The following is a 21,661-nucleotide window of genomic DNA, read 5'->3' as shown; positions in this document are numbered from 1 at the left end:
TTTTTTTTTTTTTTCAACCAAACATTAATCAAATTAAAAAATAACTCCAAGATTGGTTGCCCAAACCGGAGGAAAAGAGTTTACAAAGGAAATTTCAGAGGAAAGCAATCTTGAAGAACGGGCTAGACAATCTGCCCTTACATTGAGCTCTCTAGAGATCCTGATCAGGGAGAACGAGGAAAAGCATGGTCTGAGCACAAGAAACTCCTCTAACAGGTTCGAAAAAGATGGCCAATCGTCAGGCGTCTGCACCATCGCCACCAATTCTGCACAGTCTGTCTCAAAGCTTTGACATCCAACTCCAGCCGCCAAGAGTGACTCCATAGCCCAAATCAAGGCTTGTAGCTCTGCATGTAAGGAAAACTATAGTTTTTTGGGGTTAGTTTGGGAAAATTAGTTTTTCTTTATATAGCTATTAAAGCTTTGCTTTATATATATACTAGATGAGGACCCGCCCGATATGCGGATTTAAAGTTTTATAAATTAAATTAAATTTAATAAAAATATTTTAAAATTTGTTGTACGTTATTTATAAATTGTATTTTTGTTATAATACACTGATTTATATTCATTTACAAATCTTTGATGTGTGTTAATATTAAATGTGTATTTTTACACCTAAATATACTTTATGTTACAAATATATTTTTTATCACCACCAAGAAAATGTCTGTATGAACACATTAAGCCAACTATTTTACTTTCACTTCTGCATAGTATTTTTAATTACTAAAATTGTCGGCTCAAAAAATATTTTGAATAAAAAATATATTACATAATATACTAATCAATGATGTATCATCACAATAATGTATGACCACCATGGAGAAAACCTCGGCTCCGCCCTCATCCCTTATGGAGAGAACCTTACGTCCAACCTCCTCAACCATGGAGAGAACCTTGGTTCCGCCTTCCTCCCTTGGGGAGATAACATTGCGTCCAACCTCCTCCACCTTCCTCCTTTGGGGAAATAACCTTGTATCTAACCTTCTCCACTATAGAGAGAACCTCAACTCTGCCTTCTTCCTGTGTGGAGAGAACATGTTCACGTCTTTTGCTATCTCAAAATGGCTTGCTCCGACAACCAATTAAAGTAAAAACTTTTTCTAACGTCACAAATTTTTTTTGATAGTAACTAATGTTAAATTTCCCAATATAATCGTAGAAGTATCTTTGACACACCATGATGTACCCTGTGTCTCTGTAACGCCTCAACCGCCACCTTGCTTAGTGAGCCCATGTCCACTCTCAGTCCATGGGCCCACCTTCTAAGTGGGCCTTAAGTCTATTCCCGGCTCGTGGACCCACCCATATTCGATGGCCGGTTTGTTACGTCTGGGAGACTTTTAAAACTTGTTTACAGACCCTACAAATCAATAAATGATATTTTCCTTTGTTTTGTCCTCACTCGCACAGTTTCAACAATCACTTCCAGGAAGGTCACCCATCATGAAGTTCTCTTAGGACCCTTGACCGGAAAAATAAGTACATTTTGGTGACATATGTGTCCAAATCAACTCTTTTAAACCTTTCCGCAAACTAGGGTGTTACAGTCTTTGAGCTCCTATGGATCTATCAACAACGATTTATGTTTTTTTAATCTACCTATCTATGTTTGTTGTAACCTTGTGTTTGATTAGCCTATTTTATCTATCCATTAGGTTGATGAGCTTCTACTTGTTATCTCCCATTGAGATTGAATGAATGAATAATGGCAACAATTATGTTTGTAAAAAAAAAAAGGTTTTATAACCAACCATTGAAAAATTAGAAGAAAATTAATTTGACATAATTAAAGAAACAATAGAAAATTATAAGCACTACAAAATATGAATTCCAAATAATTCAAAGATAACAATATAAATTAAATAAAACAATCTAAAAATACTACAATAAATTTTAAAATACAGTATTAGGAAAAGAAAATGCATATATTAATTTTTCTTTTGGTTCAACATATTAATTTTACCTATTCCCAACTGAAAAAGTAAAAAGTATGAGAAAATTTTGGTTTAAAAAAAAGAAAAATTTACTTTCCCATTAAAAAACATTTCCCAATTAAACAAAGTTGAAAGCAGTGTTTTTGAATAAATTATTTAAATATGAGACGGTCTATGTTTATATATAACTGAATATTTACAAAATTTAAAATTAATAATTAACTGTATATTTTCCTTAATCCCTTTTTCTATTATTTTTTTGTAGAATTAATAACTTAAAATTAAAAATAAATAAATAATATTATAATTTCGAATTTTATGAAATATATATATATATAATCTCCTTATAATTATTTTAAAAAACTTTGTATTTTTTAATAAATTCTGTAATTTTTGATAATTATCTTTTTACATTTTTAATTTTTTAACAAAATATTTTATATTTTAGTTGTAATCAAATTTCTCTTTTTAAATATTAACTTTTACACTTGTCAAAATCTGAGATTGATAAGTTGACACATGTCAAAATCTTGTTAATGGCTAACTTTCAAAACCCAACTTTATATAATAAGATATATATATATATAATGGTTATGGTTTGGTTTTATGTATATATATATATATATACATATATATGGTTTGGTTTTATGGTTTTTGAATTAATTTATAAGATTAAGAATTTAAACTTCAAGATTTAGATTTAATGATCTAGGTTGAAGTTTGGTAAAGGGTTTGGGGATATAGGGTTTAGGGTTAAGATTTAAGATTTGGATTTAAGTTTTGGAAAATTAGATTTTCTTTTAAGCATTAAAGCTTGGTTTTATGTATATATAAGAATGACTATGATTTAGTTTTATGGTTTACGAAATAATTTCTAAGATTAAGAATTGAATGTTCAAGATTTAAACTTTAAGTTTATGATTTACGTTTTTGAGTTTGGTTAATGGTTTGGAGTTAAATTTTGAAAATTTTGATTTTCTTAAATTACGACTTATTGGTGACCTTTACCATGAGTCGCATTTTAGTCGCTAAATTAGCGACTATTTAACAACTACATGTTCCGTTATGCAATATAGTCATAAAGTAGTCGCTAAATTACGACTAAATTACCGACTAATGTAAATAGTCGCTATTTTGCGACTATGATATGACTATATTTTGTAGTCGTAAAATTGTCACCAAATAGTCGCCAAATAGTCGCTAAAAATGACGACTACATATGTACTCCCCATTTGTAGTCGGAAAAAACATGTTTTCTTGTAGTCGCATTTGGGTGTTCGGGTAGGGTTCAGGTTTGGGTAATTCGGGTTCGGGTTTTTCGGGTTTACTAATATAGGATCCGAGTAGGTGTTCATATAATTTCGGGTCGGGGTCAGGTTCGGTTCCTATCGGGTTCGGGTTATTTGGGTATCGACTTTAAGAAACCTGTAATGTATCCAAAGTACCCACAAAAACCTGAAATGTACCCACAAAACCCGAAAAAACCTGAAATATAACTGTACAAACAGTTGTATAATCTAACAAATTCAATAAGAAACAATGAACAAAATCTTAAACAAATGAAACTGAGCATACCATGAAATCTTAAACAAATGAAATTGAGCATACCATGTCTCGCAAAACAATTCAAACACATACCATGTCTCGCAAACTGATTTCTGCAAATCTACATATGTGATACAATGATATTTTGTATAAATGTGTTCGGGTATAAACAGATACTCACGGGTTCTCGAGTTCGGTTCGGGTAAGACCCGATACCTGTGGTTACTTGAAAACAAAAACCGATTGGTTATTTATACATAATCGGTTCGGGTCAGGTTTGGATATTTTCGAGTCGGGTTTGGGTCGGTTCCTCGGGTTCGGTTTATTTGCCCAGGCCTAACTATAAGCATGTAACTGATATTTATTATAATATATTAAGTGTTAAATATATTTATTTCTTTGTATTTAATTATTTAATTTTTTTAATCTGAATTTGAACTAAAATAAATTTGATTATAGTTTGGACTCATATGACCCAAAACCCTCATAAAAGCAAAGGCATACCTCTAGTTTAATTTCAATAATTTTTTTCTTAAGTGTGCAAAATAAATTATATCAACAAACAAAAATATATATGGAGGAGTTTATTTGCTATGATGAAAACTGAAAAGTAAGTATTGCAAAAAAAATATCTATACTAAAATTTTGCAAATATTAGTTAAAAAGTGTCTCATTTGTTACTATGTTAGTTTCGTAATTTTCTAACATAATAGCTATAACTTGCAATCGTTGAATTTTTATTGCTAATTTGCAACAATTTTTTGCATGTTGTAAAAAAGTTACAAAATAGTCACGAAAGTTGCAACACTTGCTTTTTATCATAAGTTTGCAATAAATTTATAATAATATTATGATGTGTATCCATCATTGCAAAAAAATTGCAAAATATGTTACAAAATTGAAACGAATATGAATATTGCAAAATTTATGTTGCAATGTTATATTTTTCTTGTAGTGTTTAGACATGGATAAACGCAAGATTGTTGGATTGTATCTCGTCACGAACGAAGTGGCAATCATTCTCGATGTGTTTTTTACGTTCATGGAAGACAAGGTTTGTGGCAATGTGTATTGCAGACTGACTATCACAATAAAGATGCATTGGTTGCAAATGATTAGCACCAAGATCTTTGAGAACTCGTTTGAGCCACATAAGCTCCTTTGTGATGTACACCATGGCACGATATTCAGCCTCTATGGAGATGTACCAAGCTGAACAAAATACCAGGAAATTGACCGTCATGTAAGTGGACAACTTGAATAATCTGAATCACACCAACCTCTGTTATTTGAAAAATTTCTATGCCTTCAACAGAATTCCCTGACAAGGGTTCCCCTTTAATTATTGAACAAATCGTAACATAGCTTCCCAATGATCCTCATAGCTTCATGAGCTCAACAAGGATATGAACACTGTATATGAAACGACCAATCATTCGATAAAGTTCAGGATCCGTGAGTAGGGGAGACTTAGACAAAGCAAGTTCATGATTCTGCTCCACTGAAAATGTGGCTGGTTTGGACCCCACTACTATAATTTCCATCGCATACTTGCTTTGAATGAGATAAAAACCCTTAAAACTGCGGGAGACCTTGATACCCAGGAAATATTTCATTGGACCAAGAATCTTCATTTTGAAACACAATGCCAAATAACCTTTAAATAGCGCAAGAGCTTCATGCGAATTACTGGAGACGATCATATCATCAACATATATAAGAATGTTGATGCATATTCCTTGTTTATCAAACCAAACAACAAATAATCAGCGAAAGATTGAACAAAACCATACTCTTTTAACGTTGTTGTGAGCTTTGCAAACCATCATTGGGGGGCTTGTTTCAGTTCATACAGCGATTTCTATAGTCGACAGACTTTGTTCTCATCAGCAAAGTAACCTGGCAGTGGTTTCATGTAAACTTTCTCTGTCAAATCACCGTGCAATAAGGCATTGTGCACATCCATCTGATGCACATGCCAGTTGTTACCGACAGCTAATTCTAATAACATACGAACAGTTTGCATACGAGCTACGGGAGCAAACGTTTCTCCATAATCCACGCCTTCAACTTGCTTATTGCCAAGAACAACTAGGCGTGCCTTGTAGCATTCTATGCTACCATCTGAATTGTGCTTGATTTTGAAAACCCATTTGGAGCTTATTGCTTTCTTGCCAGAAGGAAGATCCTCAATCGTCCAAGTACGGTTGTTCTCCAGAGCTCCAATATCTGTACTCATCACATGTTTGTATATTTTTGGTCCCACAGTTTCGGTGATAGCCACTAAGTACACCCGGTGAGTGACTGAAAAACGAGAGCAACCAACATACTTATCAATCAAATATAGAGATTTGGAATTACCCAACAATTTCGTTTGAACTGTGTTCACAACATAGTCGCTTAGGGTCACAGGAAGCTGGTGTGGTCGAGCACCACGGCAAAGAGGAATAACCGGTTGAACAATCTCCTCCGCAGCTTCAGAATTATGTGCTTGTGGTGACGCAGGGTGAGTGAGTGGAAGAGTCGGAGTAGCAAAGGATGTCAAATCAGTGGAGGAAGAGGTTGACGTTGTTATGTGTGTCGGGATCCGAGTAGACGGCGGCGAAGAAGCTGGAGTCGAACGGGATGGAGAAACAGAGAGCAAACTCGATGTACTTGAAAAAGGTTGGGAGATTAATTGGCTTTCAAAATTTATTGGGCCTATCAAAGTTGGACCATATGCAGGCATGTTCTCGTCATCTGCAATTACAGCCAAAGTAAAGCCCACACCCCATCTTCTTCTTCCTCAACGACAGGAGATGCAAGTTTGGAAAAAGGGAAATTTTCTTCATAGAAGACCACATATTGTGACAGAAAAAATTCTTGCGTCTCAATATCATATAATCGCCATGCGATCTTACCGTATGGGTAGCCGACAAAGATACATTCCCGACTTCGAGGAGCAAATTTGTCTTCTTTATGAGCTTGAGTCTGAGCGTAACACAAACTCTTAAATACCTTGATATGATCATAATCAGGAGCAGTGCCATGTAATTTATGATATGGAGTTAAACCACTCAAAACTGATCTAGGAGTGCGATTAATCAGATATTTCGCTGTCAAGACACATTCACCCCAAAAGCTAAACGGGAGATGAGAGTGAAAGTGTAATGCTCTTGCAACGTTCACTATATGATGGTGCTTTCTCTTGACTCGTCTGTTATGTTGTGGTGTCCCTACACATGACGTTTCATGAATGATACCATGTGACCAAAAAGTACACAGCCATGCTTACAAAATCTGTCCCATTGTCACTTCTAACTCGTTTTACTTGCTTTCGAAATTGTTGGTCTTCTAAGTTAATTAAACTTTTGAGATTGTTGGATGTTTCAGTCTTGTCATTTTGAAGGTAAATCCATACACTCCGTGAAAAATCATCAACAACTGTGAGAAAATATCGAGCACTAGAAGATGACAGTGTTCTATATGGCGCCCAAAGATCACAAGAATAACCTCAAAAACGGATGAGGTTTTATTATCACTAAGAGGAAAACAAAATCTTGTTTGTTTGGCGTGGAACAAACATCACATGGAGAGTATGTTTATTATCACACGGATGAGGTTTTATTATCTTTTTTTTTTTGAATTTAATGTTAAATTATATTCAAAGAAAAAAAGTTCTGTTTTACAACTTGTTCTACATTTGCTGAGAAAATATTTGATTTAGATAATTAAATAGGAATCCCCTTTAGCAGCGAGATTGTAGCCAAACCCCAAAACCCTCATCGTATCTCCTATCCCCCAACTGACCGATAGCAAGGAGCTGGTCACGAAAGAGCCGGTCAATCCACTGAATGATGGTCAAGGCTGGTGTCGGTGCAGAGCCATGCCGCCTTCCATTCCTTTCCCTCCATATTGCATAAGTAACAGCTTGAAACACATAACGGATAAGGAAACCCTCAACTAAAGGAAGCTGAGGGTTAGAAATGTGAGCAAGTAGAGCAGTCCAAACAGTCGTGTACTGTGCTTTCATCAGGCCCTTCGCAAGTCCCGACCACACAACAGAAGAATAATCACAGTCAAAAATAGATGGTCTCTAGTTTCCATGGTGAGTTGACAGAAGGTGCAAGCGCCCGCAGCCATCCCGTTCCATGCAACCTAGCGAGCACCAGTTGGTAACCGATCAAGAACCCCCAGCCACACACAGAAGGAGAAATTTGGTGTAGCATGACCAAACCAAACACCTCTGTGCCACGCCACTACAGCAGACGTAGTGCGAACATGATTCCAGGTATCTCGAGTGATAAACTTTGGACGAAACACATCATTCTTCCCCCGCCAGAGCATTCTGTCCATTCGCTGTTGACCTTGTTGTCGGGATAACTGGAGAGCATCTTCAATGGCGTTGAAGGTGTCTGATCGGTGACGTCGCCTGCGGCGACGGTGAGCCCATGCTTCCGCCAGAGAACTCCTCCAGGGTATACCAATATCAATAACACCTCGCTCACCCACAACCTCCGAGAGAATTCCCAACCCAGACCAGTTGTCAAACCAAAACGATGTTTGTTCCCCATTACCCACTTCAACCTTACAGAAAGGTCATGCCATATCTCTGAACTTAAGGAGCTTAGTCCAAATCCATGATCCCAAGGTAGATGTATTTTTCACTGACCAAAATGACACGTCCTTTAACAGGTTTGAGTGAGCCCATTTCACCCATAAAGAGTCACCTTGAGAAACCAAGCGCCAAATCAACTTTAAACAGCAAACAGTATTAGCCTCGTGCAGTAATCTTAACCCCAAACCGCCCTCACTGCATGGCCTACAAACAACCTCCCAAGCAACCTTCGCCTTTCGAGTATTCAGCTCTGTCCCAGACCAGAGAAAAGCTGAACACAACGAATTAACCTACGCAATACATTCACTAGGCAAGCGGTATGCCCCCATCCAAAAATTACACACACTCCAAAGAACAGAGGATATCAGGTTAAAACGTCCAGCAAAGGAGAGATGACGGACCGTCCATGAACCAATTCTCTGTCGAACTTGCTCTAGCAGCGGTAAACCGTCCGAAGTGGTAAGACGCTTCGTGACCAAAGGAAGGCCTAAGTATCGAACCGGGAGAGATCCAATAGTAAAAGAGAACCGAGTAGAATCAGGGATAGGTGTTGCATTGCCTGCCAAATAGAGAGTAGATTTCTCCATGCTGATAGAAAGTCCAGACATTTTTGCAAACTCAGTGAAAACACCAGTGATACCCTCAATGGACCGAGCTTGACCATCAGAGAGAACCATGAGGTCATCAGCGAAACTAAGATGAGTTAGACCGAGATTTTTGCACCGAGGATGGTAACCAAACAACCTCTCACCCACCGCCTTGTCAAGAAGCTTGGAAAGGACGTCCATACAGATGACAAATAAGTACGGTGACAAAGCACAACCCTGACGAAGCCCCCGAGAGCTCCTAAAAAAACCCGCAAGCTCACCATTGACCTGAACCGAGAACGAGGCGGTGGTAACACAAAGCATAATCCAGTGAATGAACATAGGAGGAAACTGCATGGCCGAGAGAACCTTAGAGAGGAAGGACCACTGCACAGAATCAAACGCCTTTGAAATGTTAATCTTGATAGCACAACATCCAGAGAGTGATGGTTTGTGATAGTTCTTCACCAATTCAGTGGCTAGAAGCACATTTTCAATCAACAGACGGTCCTTGACAAATGCAGACTGATTTGCAGAAACAAACTTTGGCAACACCCGCTTAAGCCTATTAGCAATGATCTTTGAGATCACTTTGTAGACCACATTACAACAAGAAATGGGTCGATAATCTTTCATCTCCATGGCCGAAACTTTTTTGGGGATTAGCGCAAGGATTGTGGCATTTAGACCTTTCGGCAAGAAACCTTTTGCAAAAAATGACTGCACTGCGACAACAAAATCAGCACCAAAAATCTCCCAAGTGGACTTAAAGAACTCCAAGGTGAAGGCATCAGGCCCAGGCGATTTGTCATTTGGCATGGAAAACAGAACCTGCTTAATCTCCTCTCCAGAGACAAACCTTGTTAGCACTTGCTGATCAACAGAGGAGCAACGATACGGCAACAGGAGCTCAAGTTCCGCAACCGTTGAGCCCTCAAAACTTGGTGGAATGAACTGCAGAAACTCGCAAAAATGTCGTTCAGCCTCGATCTTAAGCTCCTCATCCTTAACTACCACCCTGCCATCAGAACAATGTATCTCCTTAATAGTGTTTTGCGCTTTTCTAACCACAGCTGCTCTATGGAAGGCTTTGTTGTTTTTATCACCTACTTTCAACCAATGCAGCTTGGACCTCTGCTTAAGAAATTTCTCCTCCAACCCAGCCAGGAAATCCCATCGAGCATAAGCTTCATTTTCCTCTTCCATCGATATAGGGGTTGGATTAGCCAAATTTGCCTGTTGTTTTTGACACAGAACCTCTAAAGCCTGTTTCGTCTTTACAACCAAGTTACCAAGACGACGCTTCGCTAAAGAACGAAGACCTGGCTTCAATCCTTTCAGCTTCTTAGAGAACCGGAATAGTGTGGACGTTGACAAGAATAGAGGAGCCGTGTCCTTCCAATACGACTCCACTAGCGTTTAAACTCATCCATATCCGTCATCAGATCCACAAATTTAAACGGTTTACGCCTTGGACCAAGAGGAGTCCCATCCCCCTTTATCACGATGCGACAATGTAAGTGATCAGAGCAACCCCCAGCTGCAAAGACATTATAAGCATGCGGATACACCCGCTCCCAATCTGTATTCACCAACACCCGATCGAGTTTCTTTAGAATTAGGTCATCATCTCGCTTATTACACCATGTAAAAAGCGGCCCATGAAAAGTCATATCAGAGAGAGAGCAATGATTGATTACGGCTTGAAAATCTCTCATTCCTCCTGTGAGCATCGGATTGGCGTCAAACCTAGAGTGCTCCTGCATATCCAAAGTTTCATTGAAATCACCAAACAGTATCCAAGGCTTATTCCGGAGAATAGGTGAATCATGGTGGTCTTTAATCTCTTGCCAGAGAACTCTCCGAGCCTCAACAGTTTTGAGACCATAAACGAAAGAACAAAAAAACTCTTCAGATTGATCATCAAGCTTCACCGAGCATGTGATCAACTGCTCACTTTTGTAGAAAGGGTCCATCCTCACACTACCCTTCCAGAGAACCCAAATGCGTCCCCGAGGACTATACTCATAATTTGTTAAAACCGACCAACCAGGAAATAAATGACTTCCCAACCACGAAGCCTTCTTTTCCCGAACCCGAGTTTCCAGTAGACAGCCAAACTGAAACTTATTACCCTCAACCCACTGCTTTATAACGGAATGCTTTGAAGATCGATTTAAACCGCACACATTCCAGCAGAAACCTGACATTAATGTTTGAATTGAGGCTTCGTACTCTGATCTTTAGGGGGATCCCTATTAGAAAGAGCAGGAAGGTTGGAGCCTTGTTTTTTCACTGATTTGGTTCCCCGGTGCAAGTATGTACGCATGGGAACTTCCGACTGGGACCCCCGTGTTGTAGGGCGAGGTTGACGTATGGTAACATTGTTATCCTCTAGACCCGAAGGGTTAGCTGCCTCACCTGCAACCTCACCCTGATCTTTCTCAACTTCATCAACCAGCTCTGTTCCTTCACCCAAAATAGAGTAAGAGTTTTTTAAAAGGGAAACATCAGCATCAGACTTTGGCGCCTCCTGCCTTTTTCCCGGACTACTTCGAGCAGACTTTGGCGTAATCCAATCATCTGCTCCTTTGTCCACCGCTGAGCCTGGTAAGATGTCTGAAGTTTCTGAAGTTTCCGTGCAAGGGATCACAGCAACTGCCAAGGTTGGATGAGCTTGATCTTGGACTATACTAATCTCCTCACTAACGACTGTAGGTGGAGAATCCTGTTGAGCTTGCTTACCAGACCCCGTAGAGGCATCTGTGGTTAAACAAGTTGCAGCAAGATGTCCCCACTTCTGACAACAAGTACACCGCGGCGGCAGCCAAGGGTAGCTGTACTGAATTACGTAGTCGAGCTCCCCCTCTTCCTCACCCATAAACACATATTCCCGTGGTAACTCCTTTGTCAGGTCTGCTTCAATAAGAACTTGAGCTTCATCGAAACTGATACAAGCCTCAGTTTTAGAGTGCAAACTTATAGGCTTCCCCACCGCACTAGAGAGGAATTCCAACCCCTTGTCCGTAAACATGGTAGGAGGAACGTTATTAAGGGTGACCCATAAGCGCACAGACTTCATACCTGGTTGAGCTTCCTCCGAGAATGGAGTCCACTTTAAGACAATCATAGGCAGATCTGCTATGTTTCACATTCCCGGATTCAGTATGCGATGTCTCATTCCCTCATTCCTGATACGGAACTTCACCATAAAATCATTTACTGCATAAACATCGATCAAAGATGTTCGATCTCCTAGCCGCCAGATCTTGTTCACAATCATGTGAATCTTCCCTATGTGTGGAGCCTTATCATTGAGGAACTTACCAACAACGAAATCCTCCCACAAAGGCTTCGCACCAACAAAACCTCCTTCGGCACCACAACCTTCTCCTTACCATCTACCTCCGACACTGCAAACTTTTGCTGAGTGAACAAACGTTTCTGAACGACCTGCAGGAAGGAGCGTTTCCCATCTTTTGCAGGCTGAACCGATGAGGAGACCCCCTTTTGAATCTCCCGACCCTGAATAGCACCAGTTGACGTCTCCGCCACCCCCTTCGACATAACCACACGTTCATCCCCCACCTTCGCCCCCTCTACAACATCCATCTCCACCGCAGGAGGCCCTGGAAAGACCACCGGCGGCAACAAACTTGACGAGAAAGCAAAAAACCCTAGTCGCCCTTTTTTTTCACCCTTGCCATGTCAGCAGAGAGAAAAATTATGAGACTAAGCCCGAGGTTTTATTATCACTAAGAGGAAAGCATTTGGAAGTAAACCAACAACCCTTGGAGAGGGATGACCCATCCTATTATTCCACAAATCATAAACCTTTGCCTCTTGTGCTGTCACTGATGCCAGCAGCTCCATACGATACAGATGAAAGGTTCCATAATCATGATTCCCCGCACCAATCGTCATCTTCGAAACAAGGTCCTGAATAACAAGGGCGAGGAGTCATTTCCACGACACAACAATTCTCATCCATTAACTGACCTATGGAGATAAGATCGGATTGCAGTTCTTTTAAAAAAAAAAAACAGATTTCAAAACCAGGTTGGTCCCCAAAACAACAGTTCCTTCCCTGTTGGATATCCACTCACGAGCATCGGCCAAAATCACTAGCACCGGATCCATTTGTCTTACATTTGTAAGAATGTCATAATTACTAGTGAGATGATGTGAGGCTCTTGTATCCAATATCCAAGAAGGAGAAAATACTTACCAAAGAGCTTTTTGTTACTAGAACTTGCGCCACCAAGCATTCAACATCTTCATCAGATTTTGCCACTAAATGTTGCTTAAGTGACTGACACTGTCACGAGCGGCATCCGTTACTACGTAATTTTCCTGTTCACTGATTGTTATGTTAGGAACATGAATGACATTAGCGTAGTTGAAAGGGAAACCACGACCACCAGCTGAAACTCCACCCGAAGAACCACGTCCTTGCCCTTGAAATGTTCAACTACGTGGACGCTCACCCCACCACTCTCGGGTAGCCGATAATCGCAAAGCAGCTATCAGAAGGATGGCCAGGATGGTGACAATGCTTACACAATCCCACCCCATCATCACCACGGGTAGGAGGATTGAAACGAGGATTTTGATAAATAGCATAAGCAGTGACTTAATGAATATCATCACCTTTTTAGCATGATTTCATTAATCCTCCTCTTGTCGAACAATATTATACACCTCCTCCATTGGTTAAATTGGTGTTCGAGACACTAAGTTTGATCTGACCGTCGTAAATGAATCATCAAGGCCAGACAAAAAATCATAGACCTTGTCTTCTTCTTGATCTTTCTACTGGAATGACTACAAATTGCATTCACACTTCCCACATTTGCAGACACGAACAGGCTGGTGATTAGACATGCTATCCCAAATCTGGTTCATCTTTCCATAGTAAGCTTCGATCGCAAGTCCACTCTGCTTGCAGCAAGCTAGATCCCCTTTTAGTTGCTGAACACGTTGACCTTTGTAACAGAGAAATGTTTTTTCATATGATCCCACAGATCCTTTGCAACATCGCGGTGAGATATGTTGGAACAGAGAGACGGATCAACCGTCATTCGGATCCAAGAGTCCAGCAATGCTTGAATTGTCCACCATTCTTTCAGATCGACAGATCCTTTTTCGGGTCTTTCAATAGAACTATCCAGAAAACCAAAGTTCTTTTGTGAGCAGAGAGTCGTCTTCAGCCCACAAGCCCACTCTTCGTAGTTGGTCCCCTTCAGCAATGGGAGTGAGATCACAGCAACAGGATTGTACACAACACCCAAATCGTCTGGAGAGATTGCGTCTCATCTCCATGGTTGTTTGGTTCGTGTTCGTGTCGTTCGTGTTTACGTCACCCATGATGGAAACAGAAAAAACTTAATATTATAAAATACAAATATGATTAATCCATCAAGAAACATATGTCATGACACTTGTTCATGTAATCTTACACTAACTTACCACTTGTCATTATCAAATGAATAAGTTGTATGACTAATGTCTTTTGTAGTTCACTATAAATAAAAGTCGTAGAAGAGTGATAGAGATAAGTTTTCTTTGATCAAAAAGACACGTCAATCTCTCTCTCACTCTTGTGGCTTCTCCTCTCTCTCTTTATTATTTCTTGCTCTCTTTACAAAATATTACAAACACATATAAGTGTTTTGTAGTTATAGTTCATAACAATTAAGAAATTTTATTATGTTTCATGCTCTGATATCATGTTCTCACTAATGTTATACTATTTCGTAGGTTTTTATTTTATTTTTATAGATGATTTATTGTAATAAAGAAATCAAGAAAAGTTATTTTTGTTTATATAAAACACACGTTTTTAATATTGAACTGGGTTAACAATCATCAAACTATATACCAACATAGAAATAATTCCAAATCTTGATGCAGGGAAAACTTCGCTCAAACCTTGTTATATGTTAACTAGATTTAAAAAAAAATAATCTAGAATCATGACGCATATGTTATAACTAGATTTTTTTAAAATCTAGAATCATTTTCGAATAACTGAACTTCAAGATAAGTGAAGAACTCTTTTACTATTTTTGCATCAGTTCTCCTTCAATCACATCTTCTCGTATAATGTCTATCTGATCAAACTTAAATGGTTATCAACATTTATCTATATTAACATTTTTAAAGTACATTTTGATTTATGCCCTTGAAGTTTATCTTATTTAATTTGTTTTTTTGCAATATTAACCCCTACAGATTTTCCTAAAATAACATTTCCACTTAATTAACCCCTACAGATTTTCCTAATATAATATTTCTACTTAACTCAATTAATGGAACTATATTAATCGATCAAATTTATTTACGCTTATTGTCATACACTGCATGACACCATCATTTAAGAGATCAAGATTAAATGCTCAAAACTTATTTTAATACATCTTTATGGTAATTGAATGTAAATCGAAGGATTTTGAGAAACAAAAGGTTACATTCTCAATTATAATTATGACGTAGATAACGTTCATAAGCACGATAATCCAAATGGTTAAAATCAAATTTTAGCAAATATTTAACTTTGTAAGCAAGAAATACATTTATTTCTGTATATATCTCCTTTAGAAACTGAATATTATTATGCAATATTCTTACCAACTCAACATTAACATACGTTAGCATGACATCCTCTTTTTAATAAAACGGAAGTACACGATTTCAAATTGGTAGACCATATAATATTAATATAGGTTATAACTAAAATTAATTATTTGATAGGTTATATGAATTGATTATTTGATAGGTTATATAGATTTAGGAGGGGTTATTGGTTTAGGATTTAGAAAGAATTTTAATGACTTTAAAAGTTATGTAAAATATGTTGTTATTCAATCAAGACTTTTTAAAACTCTTTAAAAATTTGGTGTTATTGGTTGTGCATTTGTAAAAAGTTATCTAAAATCTTGATAAATCTAGTGTTATTGGATTGAGAGTCTTATAAAGTCATGGAAAGTTTTACGTTATTCAATTAAAACAAAAGAATCTTGGATTGTTAATGAATTCAAATTTTGTGTTATTGGTTTAGGATTTTATATCATTTCCTTCATAACAAAAGTCATGAAAACTCTTTCATGAAATAGAAAGATTTTGAAAGATTTTATGAAAGATTTTACAAGATTAGAAAACACAAATCAGCAAGATTTAAAATAACTTCCTAACAATTTATATAGATCAGAGAAGAAGAGAGCCTCCGTTTATGGCTACCACCACCGTTGTGTGTGGCGATGTTGAAGGTTGCAATGTCGAGAGAAGAACCCTGAACACAAAGAAATTTTTTTTTTTTTTATAGAAGTGTTGAATCAAAAGAATATTGTGCAATATTTGTTGAGCAAGAATTTACAAGATTTTATGAGCGATTTTACAAGATTAGGAAAAACAAATCAGCAAAATTTTTAAAAACTTTCTAAACAATCAGTAAGAATCCTCAACTTTATACTTTCCATGATTTTATTTAAACTCATTAAAACTCTCTTAAAATCTCAAACCAATACCTCCCCCTTAGGATTATGATCCTCTTAAAAAGGATATTCTAAAGAATAAAATAAAATCTCAAAGAATATTTAACTAAACATATATAAACAAAAAATATCTGAAATTAATAGAAATTAATCACTCTTTCGTTGATTACAAATTAATAGGTCAAAATTTAAATATTTAAATTCATTTCATATATTTCTTTTGTTAAATTGTATAATTATATATACTATAATAAACTTTTTAAATAATTTAATTTGAAATCTTTAAAAATAGTTTAATTTGATTTGATTTGTTATACCACGAGTCAATAATATGTTACTATAATATGAAAAAATTTCAAAAATATGATTTCTTGCTAAAGCACGACTTAAAATTTCAAAAATATGATTTCTTGAATTAAATTTAATTTTGGAATAATGTTGTTTGGTAGGCTTTCTCGGTCACGATGATTTTGACAAACATATGTTACATATTTGGTCATAAAATTAATATGTGCTATACTATAGGTTAAGTCATAGAATTAACAATCAAAATACAATATATAATTTTAAACACTAAACAAATCAAATAAAAATAAAAAAATAGTTTTTTTATAATACAACTTAATCTGCGTTATAGCGCGGATCAAAATCTAGATATACTAGAATATATCTTATAGAATAGATGTTATTTTCATAAGTCATATTTAGTATAAAAACCTTTTTAAAATAAATAAAATAATCACATTAAATAAAAATTACCAAAAAAAAAAAAAAATTTCAACCTGTGCTCTAGCACGGGTCATATTCTAGTTTTAGTATAAGCAAATAAACTAATTACTATGATATATTCCGTGCTTAAAGCACGGATCAACATTTAAAAGAAAAAATTATAATATAATAATAAAATTATTGTTTTATTTATATAAAAAAGTTATTTTATTTGAGATAATATTTATTTTAAATTGTTATGTAAATCTATTAGTCTATTTGAATACTAATTATTTTACAATATTATAGTATTTTATTTTTGACGTATTATTACAATATTATATTGTTTGTTTGTTGTATTTGCATCATTATTTTATGAAATATAAAATCGTAATTTAAATATTTTAATTATGAGCAAATAAAAATTATTAATTTATCATTTATATAAATTTAGTTTTACCAACCTGCCAATGTGGAAATTAAAACACACATTTTCATAGAATGAGTAATATATCTTAGTTTTTAAAAAAATCAAATCACAACATATGCAGAAAAAAAATATGCATTTTATATTATAAGTATTATATGAAAATTTCAAACAATTTGTAAGTAAAATAAAATAAAGATGATAGGAGAATCATAATTTGAAAACTTAACAAAATTTTCGAATTTAGTTATTAAAAGTAATTGTATTGTATACTTGGATATAAAATCTTAGTTATTGAAATTCTGATTGATTTATATATTTTTAAAAAAAATAATTAGTAATTTCGTCCATAATTTATTAGAGAGAGAAAATATTTTTTTAGATTTTTTTAGATTTTTTAATATTTAATCTGTGAGTGTTTTTTTAATTAATTATATTTATTTAAATTAGTTAATTAAGTTTAATTAATCTTTTCTAATGGCAATTGAATGTAATTTTCTACCCATTTTAAGGTTAGTTTCATATTTGTACTTCTCAATTAATATAGTAGGATAGTTTTTTTATAATACAACTTAATCCGCGTTATAGCGTGGATCAAAATCTAGATATACTAGAATATATCTTATAGAATAGATGTTATTTTCGTAAGTCATATTTAGTATAAAAACCTTTTTAAAATAAATAAAATAATCACATTAAATAAAAATTACCAAAAAAAAAAAAAAAAAATTTCAACCCGTGCTCTAGCACGGGTCATATTCTAGTTTTAGTATAAGCAAATAAACTAATTACTATGATATATTCCGTGCTTAAAGCACGGGTCAACATTTAAAAGAAAAAATTATAATATAATAATAAAATTATTGTTTTATTTATATAAAAAAGTTATTTTATTTGAGATAATATTTATTTTAAATTGTTATGTAAATCTATTAGTCTATTTGAATACTAATTATTTTACAATATTATAGTATTTTATTTTTGACGTATTATTACAGTATTATATTGTTTGTTTGTTGTATTTGCATCATTATTTTGTGAAATATAAAATCGTAATTTAAATATTTTAATTATGAGGAAATAAAAATTATTAATTTATCATTTATATAAATTTAGTTTTACCAACCTGCCAATGTGGAAATTAAAACACACATTTTCATAGAATGAGTAATATATCTTAGTTTTTAAAAAAATCAAATCACAACATATGCAGAAAAAAAATATGCATTTTATATTATAAGTATTATATGAAAATTTCAAACAATTTGTAAGTAAAATAAAATAAAGATGATAGGAGAATCATCATTTGAAAACTTAACAAAATTTTCGAATTTAGTTATTAAAAATAATTGTATTGTATACTTGGATATAAAATCTTAGTTATTGAAATTCTGATTGATTTATATATTTTTAAAAAAAATAATTAGTAATTTCGTCCATAATTTATTAGAGAGAGAAAATATTTTTTTAGATTTTTTTAGATTTTTTAATATTTAATCTGTGAGTGTTTTTTTAATTAATTATATTTATTTAAATTAGTTAATTAAGTTTAATTAATCTTTTCTAATGGCAATTGAATGTAATTTTCTACCCATTTTAAGGTTAGTTTCATATTTGTACTTCTCAATTAATATAGTAGGATAGTTTTTTTATAATACAACTTAATCCGCGTTATAGCGTGGATCAAAATCTAGATATACTAGAATATATCTTATAGAATAGATGTTATTTTCGTAAGTCATATTTAGTATAAAAACCTTTTTAAAATAAATAAAATAATCACATTAAATAAAAATTACCAAAAAAAAAAAAAAAAAATTTCAACCCGTGCTCTAGCACGGGTCATATTCTAGTTTTAGTATAAGCAAATAAACTAATTACTATGATATATTCCGTGCTTAAAGCACGGGTCAACATTTAAAAGAAAAAATTATAATATAATAATAAAATTATTGTTTTATTTATATAAAAAAGTTATTTTATTTGAGATAATATTTATTTTAAATTGTTATGTAAATCTATTAGTCTATTTGAATACTAATTATTTTACAATATTATAGTATTTTATTTTTGACGTATTATTACAGTATTATATTGTTTGTTTGTTGTATTTGCATCATTATTTTGTGAAATATAAAATCGTAATTTAAATATTTTAATTATGAGCAAATAAAAATTATTAATTTATCATTTATATAAATTTAGTTTTACCAACCTGCCAATGTGGAAATTAAAACACACATTTTCATAGAATGAGTAATATATCTTAGTTTTTAAAAAAATCAAATCACAACATATGCAGAAAAAAAATATGCATTTTATATTATAAGTATTATATGAAAATTTCAAACAATTTGTAAGTAAAATAAAATAAAGATGATAGGAGAATCATCATTTGAAAACTTAACAAAATTTTCGAATTTAGTTATTAAAAAGTAATTGTATTGTATACTTGGATATAAAATCTTAGTTTTTGAAATTCTGATTGATTTATATATTTTTTTAAAAAAATAATTTGTAATTTCGTCCATAATTTATTAGAGAGAGAAAATATTTTTTTAGATTTTTTTAGATTTTTTAATATTTAATCTGTGAGTGTTTTTTTAATTAATTATATTTATTTAAATTAGTTAATTAAGTTTAATTAATCTTTTCTAATGGCAATTGAATGTAATTTTCTACCCATTTTAAGGTTAGTTTCATATTTGTACTTCTCAATTAGTATAGTAGGATTACTGATTGACGAGAATTATATGGGATATTCCATAATTCACTACAAAATTCTTTGCATTAGNTTATTTTAAATTGTTATGTAAATCTATTAGTCTATTTGAATACTAATTATTTTACAATATTATAGTATTTTATTTTTGACGTATTATTACAGTATTATATTGTTTGTTTGTTGTATTTGCATCATTATTTTGTGAAATATAAAATCGTAATTTAAATATTTTAATTATGAGCAAATAAAAATTATTAATTTATCATTTATATAAATTTAGTTTTACCAACCTGCCAATGTGGAAATTAAAACACACATTTTCATAGAATGAGTAATATATCTTAGTTTTTAAAAAAATCAAATCACAACATATGCAGAAAAAAAATATGCATTTTATATTATAAGTATTATATGAAAATTTCAAACAATTTGTAAGTAAAATAAAATAAAGATGATAGGAGAATCATCATTTGAAAACTTAACAAAATTTTCGAATTTAGTTATTAAAAAGTAATTGTATTGTATACTTGGATATAAAATCTTAGTTTTTGAAATTCTGATTGATTTATATATTTTTTTAAAAAAATAATTTGTAATTTCGTCCATAATTTATTAGAGAGAGAAAATATTTTTTTAGATTTTTTTAGATTTTTTAATATTTAATCTGTGAGTGTTTTTTTAATTAATTATATTTATTTAAATTAGTTAATTAAGTTTAATTAATCTTTTCTAATGGCAATTGAATGTAATTTTCTACCCATTTTAAGGTTAGTTTCATATTTGTACTTCTCAATTAGTATAGTAGGATTACTGATTGACGAGAATTATATGGGATATTCCATAATTCACTACAAAATTCTTTGCATTAGTTCTTAATTGTCATATTTTCAAAGATATTTGCTTGATATCATATTATTTGCTTTCTAAATAATATGATATTACACATAAATCTATCATGAAGAATGTACTATATAAATAATATGTCAGCCAATGAAAGAAAATGACCTAATCATATGAAGCTTTATCTTTTCATTAGCAACCCAATCTTTAAGACTACCGTGGTTGAGCAAATCAATAAGAATTTGAAAGGTAAGTAATAGTGACTTAGTTTTTATAAGGTATGGATATGCAGGTAACTAATCTTTTTTTTTTTTTTCAACCAAACAATAAAATTAAAAGAGAACTCCACGATTGGTAGCCCAAAGTGGAGGATAGCTGTTTACAAAAGAAGTTTCAGAAGGCAAAGATCTTGAAAAGCGGGCCAGACAGTCAGCTCTGGCATTGGACTCCCGAGAGATCTTGGAAAGGGTGAAGGAAGGAAATGACGATCTGAGCAATGAGAAATCCTCCATCAAATTCGCGAAGGCCGGCCAGTCGTCTGGAGTCTGCACCATCTCGACTAACTCTGCACAATCCGTCTCGTAGGCTTGACAGTCCACCCCAGCCTCCAAGAGAGCCTCCATCGCCCAAATCAGGGCTTGCAGCTCCGCATGAAGGGGCGTAGATCCACGACGAAAACTTCTTGCTCCCAGAAGCAGCGTCGAACCTTCATCATTACAGTACCACCAACCCAGACCCTGAAAAGGATCTGAGCCTTTCCATGAACCGTCTATCTGACAGCATGAGGAAAAGATCCTAT

General features: G+C 33.9%; 1 protein-coding gene across 1 annotated transcript; it reads right to left on the bottom strand.

Moving 5' to 3' along the window:
• Positions 1-10,081: 10,081 nt before the first annotated feature.
• On the bottom strand, positions 10,082-12,281 carry LOC104773215. The gene is made up of 3 exons (XM_010497798.1): positions 11,997-12,281; positions 11,091-11,784; positions 10,082-10,872 (listed from the first exon to the last, which is right to left on the bottom strand). The coding sequence occupies exons 1-3, from the start codon at positions 12,279-12,281 to the stop codon at positions 10,082-10,084; spliced, it is 1,770 nt and encodes a 589-aa protein (XP_010496100.1).
• Positions 12,282-21,661: the final 9,380 nt, after the last annotated feature.

Source organism: Camelina sativa, unplaced genomic scaffold, assembly GCF_000633955.1.
Source record: "Camelina sativa cultivar DH55 unplaced genomic scaffold, Cs unpScaffold00487, whole genome shotgun sequence".
NCBI lineage: Eukaryota > Viridiplantae > Streptophyta > Magnoliopsida > Brassicales > Brassicaceae > Camelina > Camelina sativa.
This window is presented reverse-complemented; position numbering and strand designations above follow the sequence as displayed.

Bases quoted from the DNA above. Each gene is read 5' to 3' on its own strand.
- LOC104773215 (XM_010497798.1), bottom strand. From the start codon at position 12,281: ATGGATGTTGTAGAGGGGGCGAAGGTGGGGGATGAACGTGTGGTTATG. The intron at 11,785-11,996 runs GTAAGTTCCTCA...ATTGTCTTAAAG, and splicing joins GTGGGAGGATTTCGTTGTTG to TGGACTCCATTCTCGGAGGA. The intron at 10,873-11,090 runs GTGAGGCAGCTA...CATTAATGTCAG, and splicing joins AGATCAGGGTGAGGTTGCAG to GTTTCTGCTGGAATGTGTGC.